The following is an 18039-nucleotide window of genomic DNA, read 5'->3' as shown; positions in this document are numbered from 1 at the left end:
TGAGACAGGGCAGGTGACAGAGGTATGTGTTGGGGAGCACTTCGGGTCCAGTGATCACAATACCATCAGTTTCAATATAATTATGGAGAAGAATAGGACTGGACCCAGGGTTGAGATTTTTGATTGGAGAAAGGCTAACTTTGAGGAGATGCGAAAGGATTTAGAAGGAGTGGATTGGGACAATTTGTTTTATGGGACGGATGTAATAGAGAAATGGAGGTCATTTAAAGGTGAAATTTTGAGGGTACAGGATCTTTATGTTCCTGTTGGTTGAAAGGAAAGGTTAAAAGTTTGAGAGAGCCATGGTTTTCAAGGGATATTGGAAACTTGGTTCGGAAAAAGAGAGGGATCTACAATAAATATCGGCAGCTTGGAGTAAATGAGGTGCTCGAGCAATATAAAGAATGTAAAAAGAATCTTAAGAAATTAGAAAAGCTAAAAGAAGCTATGAGGCTGCTTTGGCAAGTAAGGTGAAAATAAATCCAAAGGGTTTCTACAGTTATATTAATAGCAAAAGGATAGTGAGGGATAAAATTGGTCCCTTCGAGAATCAGAGTGGACGGCTATGTGCGGAGCGAAAAGAGATGGGGGAGATCTTGAATAATTTTTTTTCTTCGGTATTCACTAAGGGGAAGGATATTAAATTGCGTAAGGTAAAGGAAACAAGAAGGGTAGTTATGGAAAGTATGATGATTAAAGAAGAGGAAGTACTGGCGCTTTTAGGGAATATAAAAGTGGATAAGTCTCCGGGCCCGGACAGGATATTCCCTAGGACCTTGAGGGAAGTTAGTGTGTAAATAGCAGGGGCTCTGACAGAAATATTTCAAATGTCATTAGAAACGGGAATGGTGCTGGAGGATTGGCGTATTGCTCATGTGGTTCCATTGTTTAAAAAGGGTTCTAAGAGTAAACCTAGCCATTATCAGCCTGTGAGTTTGACATCAGTGGTGGGTAAATTGATGGAAAGTATTCTTAGAGATGGTATATATAATTATCTGGATAGACAGGGTCTGATTAGGAACAGTCAACATGGATTTGTGTGTGGATGGTTATGTTTGACAAATCTTATTGAATTTTTTGATGAGGTTACTAGGAAAGTTGACGAGGGTAAAGCGGTGGATGTTGTCTATATGGACTTCAGTAAGGCCTTTGACAAGGTTCCACATGGAAGGTTAGTTAGGAAGGTTCAATCGTTAAGCATTAATATGGAAGTAATAAAATGGATTCAGCAGTGGCTAGATGGGAGACGCCAGAGAGTAGTGGTGGATAACTGTGTGTCAGATGGGAGGACGGTGTGTAGCGGTGTGCCTCAGGGATCTGTACTGGGTCCAATGTTGTTTGTCATTTATATTAATGATCTGGATGATGGGGTGGTAAATTGGATTAGTAAGTATGCAGATGATACTAAGATAGGTGGAGTTGTGGATAATGAAGTAGGTTTTCAAAGCTTGCAGAGAGATTTAGGCCACTTAAAAGAGCGGGTTGAAAAATGGCAGATGGAGTTTAATGATAAATGTGAGGTGCTACATTTTGGTAAGACTAAACAAAATAGGACATACATGGTAAATGGTAGGGCATTGAAGAATGCAGTACAACAGAGGGATCTAGGAATAATGGTGCATAGTTCCCTGAAGGTTGAATCTCATGTGGATAGGGTGGTGAAGAAAGCTTTTGGTATGCCGGCTTTTATAAATCAGAGCATTGAGTATAGGAGTTGGGATGTAATGTTGAAATTGTATAAGGCATTGGTGAGGCCAAATTTGGAGTACAGGTTTCCCCCACCATCCGAAGGTAGAGCATTCCTATGAAACGGTTCGTAAGCCGAAATATCGTAAAGCGAAGAAGCAATTACCATTTATTTATATGGGAAAATTTTGTGAGCGTTTGCAGACCCAAAAATAACCTACCAAATCATGCCAAATAACACATAAAACCTAAAATAACAGTAACATATAGTAAAAGCAGGAATGATATGATAAATACACAGCCTATATAAAGTAGAAATACTTTTCCACAATCATTACTGAACTGTTCTCCGGAGCGAAAATCTCACGCAAGTGCTGTTGGCAAAAACATGCGCAAGCGCTCTCCAGTAACCTTTAAGCTATGAAGCTGCCAAATCATACCAGATAACACGTAAAAATACACAGCCGATATAAAGTAGAAATAATGTATTACAGTGTAGTATCATTTACGGGAATTGGGACAGCGCCGAGCACACTGATGATGGTATGTTAGACTGAGTTGTCAGAGTTTGGGTGGTGCAGTGGCGCACCAACCTCCAGGCCGCTGAGCGATACATTGCCGCGAAGAACATAGGGGTCCAGCGGTAGCCAGGATGTACACAGCACATCTTTAAGAAAAAAGCCGAAACAAACGTGCTAATTAATTAGTGCTGCCCGTAATTGTCCGCCCAGATCAGTGCCGATTTCTGATTGCGTCGTCTCTGATCTGGGCCAACAATTACGTGTCGGCGGCACCTACTTAATTAGCATGTTTATTTCGGCTTTATTCTTAAAGATGTGCTGTATGCCTCCCAGCTACCTTTGCATTATCCGCGAATCGGTATCTGTCCGTGGCCTGGGGGTTGGGGTGTCATCTCATCGCCTATTTCCATTAGAGCAGGCAGCTCATCTTCTTCTATCTCTGCCCGCCTCGAAGTCGAAGGTGGAGGTTCGTCGTCTGCTGTGGCTGATGTGGAAGGCTTGCTCGACTGCTGAGCCTCGCGTATTTTTCTATCACACAGTTCTTTAGTAAGGACTCAAACCATCCTGCAAATATCCCCTAAACTGACGTACCCTTTCAAAATTAAAGTCGTACTTTATCATTACTCATTCGGTTTCGATTGTTATCCTTTTTTCTTCCAATTGCATCAGCTCTTCATCTGTCAGTTCTTGGTGATGGGACGCCAAAACCTCTTCAACATCATCTTCGTCAACTTCCAGAAGCCAAACTCACGTTGTCCTTACTTTGTTCACCACGATCAAAATGCTTAATTATGTCTAGTTTTACCGTAAGTGTAACACCCTTACAAGCTCTTTCAGGCTTTTCCGATACCATAGAACTCATCTTGCAAATGGCTGCTCACAGGCTCGTGTTTAAGCAATGCTGGCAAGAATCCGGGGGACAGCTGCTGCTCGAGGTGCGCTGCCTTTTATCGCGCACTGCTTTTCTATCACGCCCTGAGTTTTTTTTTCGTAACAGTGAAAACACCTTCTGAAAGCGAAAACAGGGTACTAATGTAGGTCTTTCGTAACAGTGAGGTTTTGTAAACCGAACGTTCGAAAAGCGGGGGACACCTGTATTGTGTACAGTACTGGTCACCGAATTATAAGAAAGATGTCAATAAAACTGAGAGACTACAGAGGAGATTTACTAAAATGCTGCCTGGGTTTCATCTACTAAGTTACAGAGAAAGGTTGAACAAGTTAGGTCTTTATTCTTTGGAGCGTAGAAGGTTGAGGGGGGACTTGATAGAGGTATTTAAAATTATGAGGGGGATAGATAGAGTTGACGTGATTAGGCTTTTTCCATCGAGAGTGGGGGAGATTCAAACAAGAGGACATGAGTTGAGTATTAAAGGGCAAAAGTTTAGAGGTAACATGAGGGGGAACTTCTTTACTCAGAGAGTGATAGCTGTGTGGAACGAGCTTCCAGCAGAAGTAGTTGAGGCAGGTTTGATATTGTCATTTAAAGTTAAATTGGATAGCTATATGGACAGGGAAGGAATGGAGGGTTATGGGCTGAGTGCAGGTCGGTGGGACTAGGTGAGAGTAAGAGTTCGGCACGGACTCAAAGGGCCGAGATGGCCTGTTTCCGTGCTGTAATTGTTATATGGTTATATGGTTATAAATAATTAAATATGGAATGCCCATGATTAAATATGTGGCATAAATATCTTGCAAACTGGAGAAAACAATTGAGATGTGAAAGAGCATAACAATAGGAAGTTTAGAAAAAATGAGAAAATAGAAGAATCAAAACTGAGGGCCTGTTTAACTGGAAGGCAATGCAGATCAGTGAAGATTGCAGAGCGGTCGAAGTTGATGAGAATGGATGGATTAGCTATGTCATTGTGGTAAGAGGGATATTGCTACTACAATATTTGTGCATGCTTCATTGGATAGATTCAAATATTGGAAGAGCACCTTCAAGGAATGGAAAGCTCAAGTTCAAGTTTAATTATCATTCAACTATACATGAATACAGTCAAACAAAACACCATTCCTCCGGGGCCAAGGTGAAAAACCCAATACCAACAGTCATACATAACACAAGGCACATATAAAAGATAACATACAGTAACACAAAAAAAATATATAATATATAGCCTAAGTTCCTGAGTGACATGCTTGTAAATTGATGGTGTACTGGTGTTATCGACAAGAACATGCAGATCTCAGCAGTCCTCAGTTAACCGGAGGCGGTGTAATGTGGCGTCCATGGACACAATCCAGACTGTCATTCTACCATTTGAACACTGAAGGGCAGCACCGAGGGAAGAGGCAAGTGCCAACCCAGCTTGGATGCCACAGTATCCCACCTCCAGTACTTCCACTCCTGGACTGCTGCAACAGGCAAGCCTGCAGCTTGAGGCCTAGTCCTTGCTATGACCCAAGGCCACACAGCTCCCCCGCCTTCTGTCTCACCAATTATCAAGGGAAATGGACTTGCAGCATTTTATATTATCAATGCCCAACAGGGTCTTATGATCACAGGAGAAATGTCTAAGGTAATCAGTTGTTGCTAGAAAAAGGAGTTTCAAGACTGTGAAGTACAAAGGGCTGATCTGTTTAGCAGAAAAATAATGATGGCAAATTTGAAAAGATTAATACTCAAAGTGAACAAACGATATTAAACAATACAAGAGCAAGGAAAAGCAAGTTGGTCAACAGATTAACATGAAAAGGTCATCACGCATAAGAAATGCACTTGCTAGAAAGGAGAGATTACAGAAGCTGTAATTTGCAAAGGATCTGCTGCCTCAAGGTTAAAAACCCAAGTCAGCAAGTCCAGATGTCAAGACCCAAAGGCTGAAGCCAAGGACTAGTAGTCAGAAGCTTGGAGGGTTTGTGTGTGTGCGTGTGAGTGTGTTTTTTAGTTAGATAGTGAGTGGGAATTAAGCTTGCTTTGCTGTTGCTGATTTGTTTTGTTTTGTTTGTGCTGTTTAACTGAACATGGTGGGTGTGCTATGTTGGCACCGAATATGTGGCAACACTTGTGGGCTGCCCCAGCACATCCAAACACAAACAATGCATTTCACTGTATGTTTCGATGTACAAGTGATAGATAAATGCATCGGAATCTGATTTTGACACCTCAACACAATCAGGACCAGAATCTTCACTGCTGGATTTCCTGCTGCCATAGAGGTCTGCTTAAAATGACTTGCAGCAGTTTGAGAATCAAAGCAAAGATCCAGAAGTTAGAAAAGAGCTAGATATGGAATTCAGGGCAAATCAAGTTTGTAAAATGATGTTTTCAAGTCCCAAAACCAAATATCTTGCTGGCAAACATACAGTCTCTGGAAAATAAAACTGGCGATCTCAGAGCTAGGGTGCTGTATTAAAAGGATGTTAGAATCGCATGCATCCTTTATTTTATGGAATCTTGGTTAACCCCTTCCGTGCCAAATGCAGTGATTCGAATAGACGGGTTCACAATACATCGTCAAGATAGGTCAGTCAATTCTCTTAAAAGCAGCGGTGGAGGTGTATGGCTCATGACCAACTCCTTGTGGTGTACTATTGTGTCAGTGACATCATTCCAATGTTGCTCACCAGATTCAAATGCCTCATAATTAAATGCCAGCCATTTTACCTGCTCCAGCAGATTTCAGTGATCATTTTGGTAGTAGTGTACATTCTACTTCAAGCTAATGTCAACCAGGCTCTAGACGAACTGAGCGATGTAATCAACAGGCATGAAACAGCATATCATGATGCCTTCCCCATAATTTTGGGAGATTTTAACCAGGCGAGTTTGATAATGTCACTAAATAATTATTATCAACAAGTCACCTCTAGTACCATAGAAAGTAACACTGGACCATTGTTATACTAAGATCAAGAATGCCTACCGTGCTATTGCACGCCCACACTTCACAAATTCTGATCATCTGGCTGTAGTTCTACTCCCTAAGTACAGGCCCAGATTGCAGTCTGCAGCTCCAGTAGTGAGGACCAAAGGTATGGTCAAGGGAAGCATAGGCGCGCTTACAGGACAGCTTTGAATCAGTGGACTGGACTGATTTCAGGGAGTCATCTTCAAGCCTAGATGAGTATGCCACAATTGTCACTGACATAATTAAAATCTGTGTGGGTGAGTATATGCCGATGAAAACTTATTATACATTCCCAAAACCAAAAGCCGTGGATGAACCAGACAGTTTGTAGTCTGCTGAGAGCTAGATCTGTGGCATTTAAGTTCGGCAATCGAAGTCTGTATAAGAAAACCAGATATGATTTGCGGATGGCTATTTCAAGAGCCAAGAAACAATTCTGGGAGAGGTTAGAGGTGACATCGAATGCACGTCAACTCTGGTAGGGTTTGTACGCCATTACTTCCCACAAAGCAAAACCCAGCATCATGAATAGCAGTGATGCTTCCCTAGCAGACAAGCTCAATGCCTTTCATGTTCGCTTTGAAAGGGAGAATAAAACCACAGCTATGCGGATCCCTGCAGCATCTGACGACCCAGTGATCTCTGTCTCGGAGGCTGAAGTAGTCAGGCTGTATTTCAAGAGGGTGAATCCTTACAAGATGGCAGCACTTGATACAGTACCTGGTAAGACTCTGAAAACTTGTGCCAACCAACTGGCAGGGGTGATCAAAGACATTTTCAGTCTCTCACTGCTACAGTCGGAAGTTTCCACCTGCTTCAAAAGGGCAACAATTATACCAGTGCCCAAGAAGAGCAGCATGAGCTGCCTCAACAACTATCATCCAGTAGCACTCGTACTTATGGTGATGCAATGCTTTTGAGTGGTTGATCATGGCTAACATCAACACCTGTCTCAGGACGGACCTGGACCCACTGTAATTTCCCTATGCCACAATAGGTCTCCAGCAGACATGATCTCAATGGCTCAATCAAAACTGGTGCACCTGAGGCGTCTGTGCTTAGTCTACTCTCTCTATACCCATGAGTCTATGGCTAGGCATAGCTCAAATACCATCTATAAATTTGCTGATGATACAGCCATTGTTGGCAGAATTTCAGATGGTGACGGAAGGGTGTACAGGAGCGAGATATACCAGTTACTAGAGTGACGTCGCAGCAACAGCTTGGCACTCACCGTCATCAAGGCCAAAAAACTGAATGTGAACTTCAGGAAGGGTAAGATGAGGGAACAGAAACCATCCTCAAAGAGGGTTCGGAAGTAGAGAGGGTGAAGAATTTCAATTTCCTGGGTGTCAGTATCTCTGAGGACCTAACCTGGACACAACATGTTGATGCAGCTATAAAGAAGGCAAGACAGCAGCTATATTTCATTAGGAGTTTGAGGAGATTTTGTTTGTTAACTAAAACACTCAAAAACCTCTGCAAATATACCATGGAGAGCATTCTAACTGGTTGCATCACTGTTTGGCATGGGGAGGCTTCTGCACAGGACTGAAATAAGTTGCAGAAATTTGTAAAATTAGTAAGCTCTATCATAGAAACATAGAAAACCTACAGCACAATACAGGCCCTTCGGCCCACAAAGTTGTGCCGAACATGTCCCTACCTTAGAAATTACTAGAGTTACCCATAGCCCTCTATTTTTCTAAGCTCCATGTACCTATCCAGAAGTCTCTTAAAAGACCTTATTGTATCCACCTCCACCACCGTTGCTGGCAGCCCATTCCACGCACTCACCACTCTCTGCATTAAAAAACTTAACCCTAGCATCTCCTCCGTACCTACTCCCCAGCACCTTAAACCTGTGCCCTCTTCTGGCAGCCATTTCAGCCCTGGGAAAAAGCACTATCCACACAATCAATGCCTCTCATCATCTTATACACCTCTATCAGGTCACCTCTCATCCTCCGTCGCTCCAAGGAGAAAAGGCCGAGTTCACTCAACCTGTTTTCGTAACGCATGCTCCCCAATCCAGGCAACATCCTTGTAAATCTCCTCTGCACCCTTTCTATGGTTTCCACATCCTTCCTGTAGTGAGGCGACCAGAACCGAGCACAGTACTCCAAGTGGGGTCTGACCAGGGTCCTTTATAGCTGCAACATTACCTCTCGGATCCTGAATTCAATTCCACAATTGATGAAGACCAATACACCGTATGCCTTCTTAACCAGTCAACCTGCGCAGCTGCTTTGAGCGTCCTATGGACGCGGACCCCAAGATCCCTCTGATCCTCCCACACTGCCAAGAGTTTTACCATTAATACTATATTCTGCCATCATATTTCACCTACCAAAATGAACCACTTCACACCTATCTGGGTTGAACTCAATCTGCCACTTCTCAGCCCAGTTTTGCATCCTATCAATGTCCTGCTGTAACCTCTGACAGCCCTCCAGACTATCCACAACACCCCCAACCTTTGTGTCATCAACAGACTTACTAACCCATCCCTCCACTTCCTCATCCAGGTCATTTATAAAAATCACGAAGAGTAAGGGTCCCAGAACAGATCCCTGAGGCACACCACTGGTCACCGACCTCCATGCAGAATATGACCCGTCTACAACCACTCTTTGCCTTCTGTGGGCAAACCAGTTCTGGATCCACAAAGCAATTTCCCCTTGAAAGCCTCCTTACTTTCTCAATAAGCCTTGCATGGGGTACCTTATCAAATGCCCTGCTGAAATCCATATACACTACATCGACTGTTCTTCCTTCATCAACGTGTTTAGTCACATCCTCAAAAAATTCAATCAGGCTTGTAAGGCACGACCTGCCCTTGATAAAGCCATGCTGACTATTTCTAATCATATTATACCTCTCCAAATGTTCATAAATCTTGCCTCTCAGGATCTTCTCCATCAACTTATCAACACTGAAGTAAGACTCACTGGTCTATAATTTCCTGGGCTATCTCTACTCCCTTTCTTGAATAAGGGAATAATATCCACAATCCTCCAATCCTCCAAGACCTCTCCCGTCCCCATTGATGATGCAAAGATCATCGCCAGAGGCTCAGCAATCTCCTCCCTCGCCTCCGACAGTAGCCTGGGGTACATCTCATTCGGTCCTGGTGACTTGTCCAACTTGATGTTTTTCAAAAGCTCCAGCACATCCTCTTTCTTAATAGCTACATGCTCAAGCTTTTCAGTCTGCTGCAAGTCATCCCTACAATTGCCAACACACATCAAAGTTGTTGGTGAACGGAGCAGGCCAGGCAGCATCTCTAGGAAGAAGTACAGTCGACATTTCAGGCCGAGACCCTTCGTCAGGACTAACTGAAAGAAGAGCTAGTAAGAGATTTGAAAGTGGGAGGGGGAGGGGGAGATCCAAAGGGATAGGTGAAGACAGGAGGGGGAGGGATGGAGCCAAGAGCTGGACAGTTGATTGGCGAAAGGGATATGAGAGGATCATGGGACAGGAGGCCCAGGGAGAAAGAAAAGGGGGAAGGGGGGAAAACCCAGAGGATGGGCAAGGGGTATAGTCAGAGGGACAGGGGCAGAAAAAGGAGAGAGAGAGGGAGAGAGAGAAAGAATGTGTGTATATATATATAAATAACGGATGGAGTACGAGGGGGAGGTGGGGCATTAGCGGAAGTTTGAGAAGTCAATGTTCATGCCATCAGGTTGGAGGCTACCCAGACGGAATATAAGATGTTGTTCCTCCAACCTGAGTGTGGCTTCATCTTTACAGTAGAGGAGGCCGTGCATAGACATATCAGAATGGGAATTGGACGTAGAATTAAAATGTGTGGCCATTGGGAGATCCTGCTTTCTCTGGTGGACAGAGCGTAGGTGTTCAGCGAAACAATCGCCCAGTCTGCATTGGGTCTCGCCAATATATAGAAGGCCACATTGGGAGCACCAGACGCAGTATATCACCCCAGCCGACTCACAGGTGAAGTGTCGCCTCACTTGGAAGGACTGTCTGGAGCCCTGAATGGTGGTAAGGGAGGAAGTGTAAGGGCATGTGTAGCACTTATTCCGCTTACAAGGATAAGTGCTGGGAGAGAGATCGGTGGGGAGGGATGGGGGGGACGAATGGACAAGGGAGTCGCGTAGGGAGCGATCCCTGCGGAAAGCAGAGGTGGGGGGAGGGAAAGATGTGCTTAGTGGTGGGATCCTGTTGGAGATGGCGAAAGTTACGGAGAATAATATGTTGGACCCGGTGGCTGGTGGGGTGGTAGGTGGCAGGAGGATGGAGTGAGAGCAGATGTGTGTGAAATGGGGGAGATGCGTTTGAGAAACATATTATTCTCCGTAACTTCTGCCACCTCCAACGGGATCCCGCCACTAAGCATATCTTTCCCTCCCGCCCCCGCTTTCTGCAGGGATCACTCCCTATGCGACTCCCTTGTCCATTTGTCCCCCCCATCCCTCCCCACCGATCTCCCTCCTGGCACTTATCCTTGTAAGCAGAACAAGTGCTACACATGCCCTTACACTTCCTCCCTTACCACCATTCAGGGCCCCAGACAGTCCCTCCAGGTGAGGCGACACTTCACCTGTGAGACGGCTGGGGTGATATACTGCGTCCGGTGCTCCCGATGTGGCCTTCTATATATTGGCGAGACCCGACGCAGACTGGGAGATATTTTCACTGAAAACCTACGCTCTGTCCGCCAGAGAAAGCAGGATCTCCCAGTGGCCACACATTTTAGTTCCACGTCCCATTCCCATTCTGATATGTCTATCTATGGCCTCCTCTACTGTAAAGATGAAGCCACACTCAGGTTGGAGGAACAAACCTTATATTCCGTCTGGGTAGCCTCCAACCTGATGGCATGAACATTGACTTCTCAAACTTCTGCTAATGCCCCACCTCCCCCTCGTACCCCATCCCTTATTTATTTATGTACACACATTCTTTCTCTCTCTCTCCTTTTTCTCCCTCTGTCCCTCTCACTATACCCTTGCCCATCCTCTGGGTTTTTCCCCCCCTCCCCCTTTTCTTTCTCACTGGGCCTCCTGTCCCATGATCCTCTCATATCCCTTTCGTCAATCAACTGTCCAGCTCTTGGCTCCATCCCTCCCCCTCCTGTCTTCTATCATTTTGGATCTCCCCCTCTACCCCTCCCACTTTCAAATCTCTTACTAGCTCTTCTTTCAGTTAGTCCTGATGAAGGGTCTCGGCTTGAAACGTCGACTGTACCTCTTCCTAGAGATGCTGCCTGGCCTGCTGCGTTCACCAGCAACCTTGAGTGTTGCTTGAATTTCCAGCATCTGCAGAATTCTTCTTGACTACAATCACCAAGATCCTTTTCCATGGTGAATACTGAATTAAAGTATTCATTAAGTACCTCTGCTATTTCCTCCAGTTCCAGACACACTTTTCCACTGTCACACTTGATAGGTCCTATTCTTTCACGTCTTATCCTCTTGCTCTTCACATACTTGTAGAATGCCTTGGGGTTTTCCTTAATCCTGCCCACCAAGGCCTTCTCATGGCCCCTTCTGGATCTCCTAATTTCCTTCTTAAGCTCCTTCCTGTTAGCCTTATAATCTTCTAGATCTCTAACATTACCTAGCTCTCTGAACCTTTCATAAGCTTTTCTTTTCTTCTTGACTAGATTTACTACAGCCTTTGTACACCACGGTTCCTGTACCCTACCATAACTTCCCTGTCTCATTGGAATGTACCTATGCAGAACTCCACACAAATATCCCCCGAACATTTACCACATTTCTTCTGTACCTTTCCCTGAGAACATCTGTTCCCAATTTAAGCTTCCAAGTTCCTGCCTGATAGCCTCATAATTCCCCTTACTCCAATTAAACGCTTTCTAACTTGTCTGTTCCTATCTCTCTCTAATGCTATTGTAAAGGAGATAGAATTATGATCATTATCCCCAAAATGCTTTCCCACTGAGAGATCTGACACCTGATCAGACAGATTCATTTCCCAATACCAAATCAAGTACAGTCTCTCCTCTTGTAGGCTTATCTACATATTGTGTCAAGAAGCCTTCCTGAACATGTCTAACAAACTCCACCCCATCTAAACCCCTTGCTCTAGGGAGATGACAATCGATATTTGGGAAATTAAAATCTCCCACCACGACAGCTCAGTCATTATTACATCTTTCCAGGATCTATTTCCCTATCTGCTCCTCGATATCCCTGTTACTATTGGGTGGCCTATAAAAAACACCCAGTAGAGTTATTGACCCCTTCCTGTTCCTAACCTCCACCCACAGAGACTCAGTAGACAATCCCTCCATGACGTCCACCTTTTCTGCAGCCGTGACACTATCTCTGATCAACAGTGCCACACCCCCACCTCTTTTGTCTCCCTCCCTGTCTTTTCTGAAACATCTAAAACCTGGCACTGGAATAAAACCATTGAAAGGGGGTGAGATTAAATGGATTCCTGTCCCTGAGCCATCCAAGTCTCTGTAATGGCCACCACATCATAGCTCCAAGTACTGATCAACTCTCTAAGCTCATCCCCTTTGTTCACAATACTCCTTGCATTAAAATAGACAAATATCAAACCATCGGTCTGAGCACATCCCTTCTCTATCACCTGCGTATCCTCCTTCACACACTGTCTCCAAGCTTTCTCTATTTATGAGCCAACCGCCTCTTCCCCAAACTCTTCACTTCAGTTCCCACCCCCCAACAATTCTAGTTTAAACTCTCCCCAGTAGTCTTAGCAAACCTCCCCACCAGGATATTGGTCCCCCTGGGATTCAAGTGCAACCCGTCCTTTTTGTACAGGTCACACCTGCCCCAAAAGAGGTCCCAATGATCCAGAAATCTGAATCATGGATACTAGCCTCCGTAGTATCTTCAAGGAGCAGTGCCTTAGGAAGGCAGCATCTGTTATTAAGGACTCCACCACCCAAAAGATGCATTCTTCACATTGTTACCATCAGGAGGGAGCTACAGAAACCTGAAGGTACACACTCAGCGATTTAGAAACAGCTTCTTTCCCTCTGCTATCCAATTTCTAAATGAACATTGAACTCATGAACACTACCTCACTACTTTTTTACCTCTGTTTTTTTCACTACTTATTTTAACTTAACTCTTTAATAGTCGCATTTATACTCAATATAACTCAGCCATTTTCCCTATATTTATCATGTGTTTCATTGTACCGCTCCTGTAAATTTAACAAATTTCACGACATATGCCAGTGATGTTAAATCTGATTCTGATTACAAAGGGGTCAAATCATAGGATATAATTTTACAGGACAACAGAATAGTTACAACACTAAAGAAAGCATTCAATCTACACAGTCTACGTCAGAGCAATTCACATAGATATACTCCAGTCTTCTCTCCTTGGCCCTGCATTTCCCCTTTCTCATCGAGATAGTTATCCAGATTCCCTGAGACCACTAAAAATGAATTTTCCTCCACCACTATCCATAGCTGTGCCTTGCAGAACCCAACCAATCACTGTGCCAACTATCTCTGCTCTAGGTCCCTTATTTCTTGACCCCACTGCCAATCAGAAGTATTTCCAGACCAGATAACTGATCACCGCATAATAGGGGAAAAATAAAACCATTGAAAGGGGGTGAGATTAAATGGATTTCTCATTGAACAAACTAGTGTGGACTAAATATGCCAAGTATTTGTGTTCTGTGCTGTAATAAATAGAGTTCAGGAACTTAGCATGTAGGCAATTACAAATTCAAAGTCAAAATGGCACACAAGAGATTTTAGCTTGCGTGCATTAACTAACAAAATTGCAGTGTGAAGCAATTTCTCTCCCAAGAAAATTATCTCCATTTATTGCAAAAAAATCTAAACTCTGTGAATATACCTAACCTCATCCCAATTAATCATACGGTACCCTTATTTCCTTTAGATTGTTCATCTTCTTCATCAATTTCAAGCAGACCACATCCTGAGGTATCAATTAGAAGCAATGGAATCATCGTTTCTTCTGTGGTAACAACCCCTGGCAGATCCCTAAGAATTATAAAAACAGCAGTTAATGGAAAAGTAAAACTACTGCTGTGTATAAATAAAGAACAATCCATCAAAAAACTTGCATTGCTGTAAAAGACAAATCAGCCCACACAGCAAAGTCAATAAACATGATTAATTGGAGTGCGCATCTGAGTGGATGGGATCTCCTTTACAATAATTACTATTACAACATTTTGCCAGGACACAATTAATTTCTGTGTAACTTGATGTCTTTATTAGCCTTTGACGCTTGGAAAAAATAAATACTATTTTATCCCACCTCCCTCCTTCTCCTCGGCTCGTCACCTTGCCTGCTCACATAATTATTTTCATGGGATCGAATTCAGTATTTTAATAGTCATGCATTAATGAAAACCAATTTACAAACCTTGTTCACTTTTGTTTATGTGCAGAGATACACAGAAAAGTTAGAAAAGTGTGTAAATGTAGGAAAAATAAATGCGCTAGGTCTTCTAAAATTGACTTCTTCAACCTTAGGCCATGAACTTATCAATCACTCCTCGTAAAAGTACACAAGGAGAAAGCATAACTAAAACCACAAGATACCTCAAGGGACAAAGAGAAGCTGAGTTATTAGTATTTAGATGGAAATAAGGTCAAAATACTTGATCTTCTATCAGAGAATGAGACAGGGCAGGTGACATTAGTTTGTGTAGGGGAATACTTTGCATCTAGTGATCATAATGCCATTAGTTTCAAGGTAATTATGAAAAAGGATAGATCTACTCCTCAGGTTGAGATTCTAAATTGGAAAAACTTTCAGAAAGGATCTGGCAAGTGTGGATTGGGACAGGCTGTTTTCTTGCAAAGGTGTATTTGGTAAATGGGAGGCCTTCAAAAGTGAAAATTTGAGAGTACAAAGCTTGTATGCGCCTATCCGAATAAGTGTCAAGAATAACATTGGAAGCTGTCGGAACAGAGATGATGCCAGCCTGAGAGGCGGTCAGGTCTGCGAGTCAACAATTGGCACTGAAGCAAAGCCGAGAAGACAGATGTCAGGCAGAGCCGTGGTAGTAGGAGACTCCATAGTGAGAGGTACAGAAAGGGGTTTCTCTGGCAACAGGCGAGATTTAAGGATGGTGTGTTGCCTCCCTGGTGCCGGGATCCAGGATGTCACGGACCAATTGGCAGGGAATCCTCAAGAGAGGAGGTGAACATCCGGAAGTGGTGGTGCATGTCGGCACAAATGACGTGGGAAGAAGAAGAAAGACATTCTACAGCGTGACTTCAGAGAACTCGGAAGAAGGCTGAAAAGCAGGACTTCCAGGATGGTTATTTCCAGTTTGCTTCCAGTTCCTCGTGCTGGAGTGGGCAAGAACAGGGAGATAATGGATCTGAATGTGTGGCTGAGAAACTGGTGCAGGAAGCAAGGATTTACATTCTTGGACCACTGGGGTATGTTTCGGGGTAAGGATGAATTGTACAAAAGGGACGGGTTGCACCTTAATAAGCGGGGCACCAGCATTCTGGCAGGCAGGTTTGCCCCTGCAACACGGGTGTGTTTAAACTAAGTAGTGGGGGGGGGGGGGAGGGGACGAACTGGAAATATAAAGATGGAGATAAAGGGAAAGTGAGAATAATAAAAGTTAAGAAAGACAGCAGAATCAACAGAGCAGAAAGCTCAAGAAGCGATCGTACAGTATGGCCAAGTGAAATAGGAATTGATATGGGAGGTGAGGGGAGTAATGAATTAAAAGTATTGTATATGAATGCACGGAGTATAAGAAATAAAGTAGATGATCTTGAGGCACAGTTGGAAATTGGTAAGTATGATGTTGTGGGAATAACACAGACATGGCTTCAAGTGGACAGGGCCTGGGAAATGAATATTCAAGGTTATACGTCCAATCGAAAGGACAGACTGATGGGCAGAGGGGGTGGGGTGGCTCTGTTGGTGAGGAATGTTATTCAGTCCCTTGTGAGGCGGGACATAAAATCAGGAGACGTAGAGTCAGTATGGATAGAACTGAGAAATTCTAAGGGTAGAAAGACCCTAATGGGAGTTATCTAGAGGCCCCCAAACAGTAGTCTGGATGTAGGGTGTAAGTTGAATCAAGAGTTAAAATTGGCATGTCGCAAAGGTAATGCTACAGTTGTTATGGGGGATTTCAACATGCAGGTAGACTGGAGGAATCAGGTTGGTACTGGACCCCAAGAAAGGGAGTTTGTGGAGTCCCTCCGAGATGGATTCTTAGAACAGCTTGTACTGGAGCCTACCAGAGAGAACGCAATTCTAGATTTAGTGTTGAGCAATGAACCGGATTTGATCAGGGACCTCGAGGTAAAGGAGCCATTAGGAGGTAGTGACCATAATATGGTAAATTTTAATCTACAAGTTGAGAGGGAGAAGGGAAACTTGGAAGTGTCAGAATTACAGTTGAACAAAGGAAACTATGGTGCTATGAGGGAGGAGCTGGGCAAAGTTCAATGGAACAATACCCTAGCAGGGATGACAGTGGAACAGCAATGGCAAGTGTTTCTGGGAATAATGCGGAAGGTGCAGGATCAGTTCATTCCAGAGAGGAAGAAACATCCTACGGGGAGTAAGGGGAGGCCGTGGCTGACAAGGGAAGTAATGGACAGTATAAAAATAAAAGAGAAGAAGTATAGCATAGCAAAGACGAGTGGGAAGCCGGAGGATTGGGAAACTTTTAAAGAGCAACAGAAGGTAACTAAAAAGGCAATACGTGGAGAAAAAATGAGGTACGAAAGTAAACTAGCTAAGAATATAAAGGATAGTAAAAGCTTCTTTAGGTATGTGAAAAGAAAAAAATAGTTAAGACCAAAATTGGGCCCTTGAAGACAGAAATGGGTGAATTTATTATGGGGAACAAGGAAATGGCAGATGAGTTAAACAGGTACTTTGGATCTGTCTTCACTAGGGAAGACACAAACAATCTCCCAGATATAATAGTGGCCAAAGGACCTAGGGAAATGGATGAACTGAAGGAAATTTATATTAGGCAGGAAATGGTGTTGGATAGACTGTTGGGTCTGAAGGCTGATAAGTCCCTGGGACCTGATGGTCTGCATCCCAGGGTACTTAAGGAGGTGGCTTTAGAAATCGTGGACGCATTGGTAATCATTTTCCAATGTTCTATAGATTCAGGATCAGTTCCTGTGGATTGGAGGGTGGCTAATGTTGTCCCTCTCTTCAAGAAGGGAGGAAGAGAGAAAACAGGGAATTATAGACCAGTTACCCTGACGTCAGTGGTGGGAAAGATGCTGGAGTCAATTATAAAAGATGAAATTACAACACATCTGGATAGCAGTAACAGGATCGGTCCGAGTCAGCATGGATTTATGAAGGGGAAATCGTGCTTGACTAATCTTCTGGAATTTTTTGAGGATGTAACTATGAAAATGGACAAGGGAGAGCCAGTGGATGTAATGTACCTGAACTTTCAGAAAGCCTTTGATGAAGTCCCACATAGGAGATTAGTGGGCAAAATTAGGGCACATGGTATTTGGGGCAGAGTACTGACATGGATTGAAAATTGGCTGGCTGACAGAAAACAAAGAGTAGCGATTAACGGGTCCCTTTCGGAATGGCAGGCGGTGACCAGTGGGGTACCGCAGGGTTCAGTGCTGGGACTGCAGCTGTTTACAATATATATTAATGATTTAGATGAGGGAATTAAAAGTAACATTAGCAAATTTGCCGATGACACAAAGCTGGGTGGCAGTGTGAAATAAGAGGAAGATGTTATGAGAATGCAGGGTGACTTGGACAGGCTGGGTGAGTGGGCAGATGCATGGCAGTTGCAGTTTAATGTGGATAAATGTGAGGGTATCCACTTTGGTGGTAAGAACAGGAAGGCAGATTATTATCTAAATGGAGTCAAGTTAGGAAAAGGGGAAGCACAACGAGATCTAGGTGTTCTTGTGCATCAGTCACTGAAAGCAAGCATGCAAGTACAGCAGGCAGTGAAGAAAGCTAATGGCATGCTGGCCTTCATAACAAGGG

General features: G+C 43.7%; 1 protein-coding gene across 3 annotated transcripts in view; it reads right to left on the bottom strand.

Annotated features, from left to right (window-relative positions):
- The window catches only part of ighmbp2 (immunoglobulin mu DNA binding protein 2), a 79561-nt gene that overhangs the window by 14360 nt on the left and 47162 nt on the right, over nt 1–18039 (bottom strand). For all 3 annotated transcript variants that reach the window (XM_063062169.1, XM_063062170.1, XM_063062168.1), the window contains exon 11: nt 13933–14051. In XM_063062169.1, the coding sequence (XP_062918239.1) occupies nt 13933–14051 (119 nt within the window). The remainder of the gene's footprint in view (nt 1–13932; nt 14052–18039) is intronic.

The sequence above is a fragment of the Mobula hypostoma genome, chromosome 11 (assembly GCF_963921235.1).
Source record: "Mobula hypostoma chromosome 11, sMobHyp1.1, whole genome shotgun sequence".
NCBI lineage: Eukaryota > Metazoa > Chordata > Chondrichthyes > Myliobatiformes > Myliobatidae > Mobula > Mobula hypostoma.
Note: the sequence above shows the minus strand (reverse complement) of the source record. Positions and strands in the feature narration are given on the sequence as shown.